This window comes from Capra hircus, chromosome 15 (assembly GCF_001704415.2).
Source record: "Capra hircus breed San Clemente chromosome 15, ASM170441v1, whole genome shotgun sequence".
NCBI classification, from domain to species: Eukaryota; Metazoa; Chordata; class Mammalia; order Artiodactyla; family Bovidae; genus Capra; species Capra hircus.
The window spans coordinates 36,348,741-36,356,957 of NC_030822.1; the positions used below are offsets into that span (position 1 = coordinate 36,348,741).

Genomic DNA, 8,217 nt, shown 5'->3' on the forward strand with positions numbered 1-8,217 from the left:
AATAATATTCTTATCTAGTGATCTTTGAATATTTAGCTGTTAATGTGATGCTTGTTCTCCATTCAGATGGTTCTTTTCAAGATACTTAAAAGATTCAGAAACAGAGATCAAGAAATAAAATTAGCTACCAGTGAGAAAGGAATCACCATATTGGACTCATATTGGTCATTCTATGGGGCCTCTGATGTTACAAAATGCTGCAACCATCTTAAAAAAAATTCACCTAGAATCTACTTGGTTCTAGGCAACTAAAGAAACAACACAGAATGGAGCACTGGAACTCCACCCTGGGAAGTGGCTTCATATTGATGGGGATTCTGAATGACAGTGGGTCTCCTGAGCTGATCTGTGCTACAATCACAGTCCTGTACATGCTGGCCCTCACCAGCAATTGCCTTCTGCTCCTGGCCATCACAACGGATGCCCGGCTCCACGTGCCCATGTACCTCCTGCTTGGGCAGCTCTCTCTCATGGACCTCCTCTTCACATCTGTTGTCACTCCCAAGGCCATTATGGATTTTCTGCTCAGTGAAAACACCATCTCCTTCGTGGGCTGTGCCCTTCAGATGTTTCTGGCACTGACCCTGGGTGGTTCAGAGGACCTCCTACTGGCCTTCATGGCCTATGACAGGTATGTGGCCATTTGTCATCCTCTAAACTACATGGTCCTCATGAGGCCGAGAGTTTGCTGGCTCATGGTGGCCACATCCTGGATTTTGGCATCCCTTAGCGCCATTGTATATACTGTGTATACCATGCACTATCCCTTTTGCAAAGCCCATGAGATCAGCCACCTGCTCTGTGAGATTCCACCTCTGTTGAAGTTGGCCTGTGCAGATACTTCCAGATATGAACTCATGGTGTATGTGATGGGTGTGACCTTCTTGATTCCTCCTCTTGTTGCTATCCTTGCCTCCTACACACTAATCCTGCTTACTGTGCTCCACATGCCCTCAAATGAAGGGAGGCAGAAAGCCCTGGTCACCTGCTCTTCCCACCTGACTGTGGTCGGGATGTTCTATGGAGCGGCCACATTCATGTATGTTCTGCCCAGTTCCCTCCACAGCCCCAAGCAGGACAACATCATCTCTGTCTTCTACACGATTGTCACCCCAGCCCTGAACCCCCTCATCTACAGCCTGAGGAATAAAGAGGTTATGGGGGCCTTAAGGAGAATCCTGGGAAAATATATGCTGTGGACACACTCCTGATAGAGTCGCAAAGTGGACTTGGTAGGGGACTAAGTATCATGTGGCTGTGATAATGGTAGCTTATAGAAGTCTAATCAAACTCCAATAGCCTCTTACATCAGAGGAGAGCTGCTCTCATCTGACTGGATTCTTAGACAATTGTAGAGAGAAGTAGCCTCATAAGACATATTGGGCTTCTTGTTTATTAGGTAGATGGTTGTTCAAACAATTAGTTGGAAAGAATAATCGATTTGTGACTACACTTGTACAAATACTTATGTTGAGAGAGTGGGAAAGGCTAATGGGTCATTTTTATACCACGAAATGAAAATTAAAGTACAGAAATGAGTAAAACAGAATGTGGAAGTTCCCAGATTTCAAGTGAGCATTGGAAATATAATAGTGGTGAGAGTCATGTGTTGTGTATTTTTCTTGAGTTTTTAAAAATGTGAGTTACGTACATGTAGACCTGTTTTGAAACATCAGAACATGCATAAAAACATTTTTTAAAAAAGAAACATTAGAACAATTGCGTGGTGAGTATATGTCTTTGTCCACAGGAAAGGAAAGCTATCATATATAATTCACTTTCTGCTAATTTAGATATGCTTTATTTGTATCATTTGATTTACCTGTGTGGAAATATTTATAACAAAATTGCAAACTTTCCTGGCTCACCTAATTGAAATTATTTTGGGAGGTAGTGCTTTTTTTAAAACTCAGAAATATTTTCTTTTCAGAAGATGTCTTAAATTACTTAGTGTATTAAGATCAGTGATAATATAAAAGGTAATAATCTATGGAACTAGTCCAAGTTCATTTAAAAACAGAAAATTCAGAAACTGAGAAAGAAGCAAAAATCTCCTATAAGGTTTTCTATTCATTTTTTGCTTATCTATATGCAGTTTACTGAATGGCTATGTACATTTTGGCTAAAGTTTTGCTTTTTTTTGCTTGATTTTTGGCGAAGTTTTTTCCTTTGAAGAGAGGACAGTACAGTGTAGGACTGGGGGGCTTAGGGAGGTAGGTGGCCAGAGTGCTGAGTTTAATCTCTGCTCACCATGTATCATCTGTGTATCTTTGAACACAAATTAAACCATTCATTTCTCACTTTGTTCCTCTGAAAAGCAATGAGAATCATAAGACTCATGATGATCTCATGTTTTAGGGTGACTTGAATAAGATGATGGTCTTGATCTCTGTCTCCTGTACAATGTCACAAACCTCCGTCCATAGTTCATCAGGCACTCTGTCTATCAGATTTAGTCCCTTAAATCTATTTCTCACTTCCATTGTATAACCATAAGGGATTTAATTTAGGTCATATCTGAATGGTCTAGTGGTTTTCCCTACTTTCTTCAATTTAAGTCTGAATTTGGCAATAAGGAGTTCATGATCAGAGCCACAGTCAGGCCCAGTCTTGTTTCTGCTAACTGTATAGGGCTTCCCCATTTTTGGCTGCAAAGAATATAATCAATCTGATTTCGATGTTGACCATCTGGTGATATCCATGTGTAGAGTCTTCTCTTTTGTTGTTGGAACAGGGTGTTTGCTATGACCAGTACATTCTCTTGGCAAAACTATTACCCTTTGCCCTGTTTCATTCTGCACTCCAAGGCCAAATTTGCCTCTTACTCCAGGTGTTTCCTGACTTCATACTTTTGCATTCCAGTCCCATATAATGAAAAGGACTAACTAAAAGTGTGTTAGTTCTAAAAGGTCTTGAGGGTCTTCATAGAACCGTTCAACTTCAGCTTCTTCAGCATTACTGGTTGGGGCATAGACTTGGGTTACTGTGATATTAAATGGTTTTCCTTGGAAACAAACAGAGATCATTCTGTCGTTTTTGAGATTGCATCCAAGTACTGCTTTTCAGACTCTTGTTGACCATGATGGCTACTCCATTTCTTCTAAGGGATTCTTGCCCACAGTAGTAGATATCATGGTCATCTGAGTTAAATTCACCCAGTCCAGTCCATTTTAGTTCGCTGAATCCTAGAATGTCGACGTTCACTCTTGCCATCTCCTGTTTGACCGCTTCCAATTTGCCTTGATTCATGGACCTAACATTCCAGGTTCCTTGCAATATTGCTCTTTACAGCATTGGACCTTGCTTCTATCACCAGTCACATCCACAGCTGGGTATTGTTTTTGCTTTGGCTCCATCCCTTCATTCTTTCTGGAGTTATTTCTCCACTGATCTCCAGTAGCATATTGGGCACCTACTGACCTGGGGTGTTCCTCTTTCAGTATCCTATCATTTTGCCTTTTCATACTGTTCATGGGGTTCTCCAGACAAGAATACTGGTTTGCCATTCCCTTCTCCAGTGGACCACATTCTGTCAGACCTCTCCACCATGACCCATCCATCTTAGGTGGCTCCACAGGGTATGGCTTAGTTTCATTGAGTTATACAAGGCTGTGATCCGTGTGATCAGATTGGCTATTTTTCTGTGATTATGGTTTCGGTGTGTCTGCCCTCTGATGCCCTCTCACAACACCTGCCATCTTACTTGGGCTTCTCTTACCTTGAACATGGGGTATCTCTTCACGGTTGCTCCAGCAAGGTGCAACCGCTGCTCCTTGCCTTGGACAGAGGTATCTCCTCTCGGCCACCCCACCTGACATTGAACATGGAGTAAATCCTCTGGGGCCCCTGCACCCATGCAGCCGTTGCTCCTTGGATGTGGTGTTCATAACATTGTACAGGAGACAGGGATCAAGACCATCCCCATGGAAAAGAAATGCAAAAAAACAAAATGGCTGTCTGAGGAAGGCTTACAAATAGCTGTGAAAAGAAGAGAAGCAAAAAGCAAAGGAGAAAAGGAAAGATAGTCCCATTTGAATGCAGAGTTCCAAAGAATAGCAAGGAGAGATAAGAAAGTCTTCCTTAGTGATCAGTGCAAAGAAAGAGAGGAAAACAATAGAATGGGAAAGACTAGAGATCTCTTCAAGAAAATAGAGACACCTAGGGAGCATTTCATGCAAAGATGGGCTTGATAAAGGACAGAAATGGTATGGACCTAACAGAAGCAGAAGATATTAAGAAGAGGTGGCAAGAATACACAGAAGAACTATACAAAAAAGATCTTCACAACCCAGATAATCACCATGGTGTGATCACTCACCTAGAGCCAGACATCCTGGAATGTGAAGTCAAGTGAGCCTTAGAAAGCATCACTAGGAACAAAGCTAATGGAAGTGATGGAATTCCAGTTGAGCTATCTCAAATCCTGAAAGATGATGCTGTGAAAGTGCTGCACTCAATATGTCAGCAAATTTGGAAACCTCAGCAGTGGTCGCAGGACTGGAAAAGATCAGTTTTCATTCCAATCCCAAAGAAAGGCAATCCCAAAGAATGCTAAAACTACCACACAATTACACTCATCTCATGCGCTAGTAATGTAATGCTCAAATTTCTCCAAGCCAGGCTTCAGCAATACGTGAACCATGAACTTCCAGATGTTCAAGCTGGTTTTAGAAAAGGCAGAGGAACCAGAGATCAAATTGCCAACATCCTCTGGATCATGGAAAAAGCAAGAGAGTTCCAGAAAAACATCTATTTCTGCTTTATTGACTATGCCAAAGCCTTTGACTGTGTGGATCACAATAAACTGTCGAAAATTCTGAAAGAGATGGGAATACCAGACCACCTGATCTGCCTCTTGAGAAACCTATATGCAGATCAGGAAGCAACAGTTAGAACTTGTAATGGAACAACAGACTGGTTCCAAATAGGAAAAGGAGTAAGTCAAGACTGTATATTTTCACCCTGCTTATTTAACTTCTATGCAGAGTATATCATGAGAAACGCTGGGCTGGAAGAAGCACAAGCTGGAATCAAGATTGCAGGGAGAAATATCAATAACCTCAGATATGCAGATGACACCACACTTAAGGCAGAAAGTGAAGAGGAACTAAAAAGCCTCTTGATGAAAGTGAAAGAGGAGAGCGAAAAAGTTGGGTTACTGCTATGTCACTTCAGTCGTGTCTGACTCTGTGCGACCCCACAGACGGCAGCCCACCAGGCTCCCCCTTCCCTGGGATTCTCCAAGCAAGAACACTGGAGTGGGTTGCCATTTCCTTCTCCAACGTATGAAAGTGAAAAGTGAAAGTGAAACTGAAACTGAAGTCGTGTCCGACTCTTGTCAACCCCATGGACTGCAGCCTACCAGGCTCCTCCGTCCATGGGATTTTCCAGGCAAGAGTACTGCAGTGGGGTGCCATTGCCTTCTCCTGGGTTAAAGCTCCACATTCAGAAAACTAAGCTCATGGCATCTGGTCCCAACACTTCATGGGAAATAGATGGGGAAACAGTGGAAACAGTGTCAAACTTTATTTTTTTGAGCTCCCAAATCACTGCAGATGGTGATTGCAGCCATGAAATTAAAAGATGCTTACTCCTTGGGAGGAAAGTTATGACCAACCTAGATAGCATATTGAAAAGCAGAGACATTACTTTGCCAATAACGGTCCCTCTAGTCAAGGCTATGATTTTTCCAGTGGTCATGTATGGATGTGAGAGTTGGACTGTGAAGAAGGCTGAGCGCCAAAGAATTGATGCTTTTGAACTGTGGTTTTGGAGAAGACTCTTGAGAGTCCCTTGGACTGCAAGGAGATCCAACCAGTCCATTCTAAAGGAGATCAGTCTGGTGTTCTTTGGAAGGACTGATGCTGAAGCTGCAACTCCAATACTTTGGCCACCTCATGTGAAGAGTTGACTCATTGGAAAAGACCCTGATGGTGGGAGGGATTGGAAGCCGGAGGAGAAGGGGACATTAGAGGATGAGATGGCTGGATGGCATCACCGACTTGAACATGAGTTTGGGTAAACTCCAGGAGTTGGTGATGGACAGGGAGGCCTGGCGTGCTGTGGTTCATGGGGTCGCAAAGAGTCAGACACAACTGAGCGACTGAACTGAACTCAACTGAATAAGACGATAATACACTTAGACCTGTGCCTCGCAACTAGTTCTTAAACCATGCAAACTGTTATATGAACACCTAGTAAATAGTCTTGATAAAACTTCATTTCAAATGACTACATATGTACTACTATGGTACATAATGGCATCATATGAATCCTCTATATAATGTTTAGGGATTTCCTTACATTTAATTTTGTCCCTTCAAATTTTTTTACGTAAGGGTATATTTTATGTGAGGTCAAATTCTTGAAGTGTAAATAATGGAATATAAGCAATGAAACTATGAAATTCTTATTTTAAAGAGCTGTTGATGAAAAAGTTAGAGACCTTTTATGTGCTGGCTAGCATTTTGTGAGAGTCTCTGCCTCATTGTACTCTTTCCCATGCTGTCTTATATAAACTCCCTTTTAAATTTATTAAGCACATAAACAAAAAGTAACAGGTGTTTTCACTTATAATATTTATTTTGTTTTATTCTAATGATTTTTCTGTAGCCCTATATAGACAAAGGTCCTAGAAAATCTGGCAGTTATATATGTGGCAACATTTATTTTTAGTTTATTACATATGTAGTAGGATATGTTGGATAAAGTGTTACAACATTTACAAAATGTCATAGATTCATTTTTTCTTTTGTACTTTATAAGTGGTAGTACCCTTACAATTCCCATTTTTAATTCAGATAATATTGCCATAAATCTTTAGATTTGCTTAATAAACTTTAATCTCTCTGATATTGTTTAAATACATTATGGGTAGTGAAACTTTAAGTTAGTTGTTTTCTAATAACTGATTTTCCTGTTAGCACTCCTAATAATCTTTACTTATTTATGTTTATCATTATCATTTACAATTGCTTGACTATATATTTTCTTCTTGTAAGTATAGTGGTAGAGGGTGTCTCTAGTACTGGTCTAGTACTACCCAGTCCTCAGAGCAAATCATCTTAAAGACTTCACTGTACCTATACCTCTGGTCCTTTTCTCCCGTTCATGATTCATGTCACTGTAATCAGGCTCCCCTCCACAGCCAACAGCACCTCCCCTCCCTACCACACTGTAGTTGTGCATGTCGACAGTGGCAGAGATATATGTCTCATCTGTTCTGACAAAGAAATAAAAGTTTATATATGTCATAAAATTGTAAAATGTGAATTTTAGAATCATTGCCTGTGGTTACCATTGAGCCTCAAAGGGCTTAGAGATTAAAACCTATATTCCATAGGAGATACAATAGATCTTTATAGTCCACATATCTCAGAAAAATTTAAATAATTGTAAATATTTCCAGAATTGCTAACTAGACAGGATTTAACTATCATTAAGGTTTTCAGTCTCCATTCCTAAGTGTGTGTATGTGTGTGTGTCCATGACTTTCTGTCTTGAATTGCACCTTCTTCTTTACTTGCATAAATAATCCTTCTCATTCCCCAAAATTCTTCTTTTTATCTTTAAATACTAATTAGGGAGACATGAAATTTAAAACTTGAGGCAATATGTGCTTCATTTTTAATTCAAAACCCCATCTTTTAATAGCTTAAAAATGCAAAATGAGAATAAAATTGTTCAGTCACTACAGAAAACAGATGGACAGTTTTTAATCCAATTAAACACATACCTACCACACAACAGAGCAAGTTTACTACAAGGGACTTACCCAAGTGAATAACAATTTATAGTCACTCAAAAACCTATACATGAATGTTTATAATGGCTTTTTCCACTAACAACAATAATGAGAAACAACACAAATATCCTTCAACTGGTGAAAGGATAAAGAATCTATGATACAGCCACACAACTGGATGTTACTCGGCAAAAAATGGGAACAGACTATTAATAGATGGCAGAATTTGAATGAATCTAAAACATATTATGCCAAGTGAAAGGAGCTACACTCAAAGTATCTGATACCATTCATATGACCTGAAGGGAAAAAATAGGAGCGACTGTAAACAGATCAGAGAGTTCTCAAGGGTTTGGGTGAGCATGGGATGATTATCAAAATGCACCAGAGAATTTGCAGGGTTGAGGCAACTTTTATATCTTGGTTTTGGTGGTGGTTATATTCTGCTATGGGCTTCTCTGATGATGGCTCAG

At 40.2% G+C, this 8,217-nt stretch overlaps 1 protein-coding gene across 1 annotated transcript; it reads left to right on the top strand.

The window, feature by feature from the left end:
• LOC102174408 (olfactory receptor 2AG1) lies at nucleotides 257–1,211 on the top strand. The gene has a single exon (XM_005689757.2). It carries the CDS (start codon nucleotides 267–269, stop codon nucleotides 1,209–1,211), a length of 945 nt encoding a protein of 314 aa, XP_005689814.2. The 5' UTR covers nucleotides 257–266.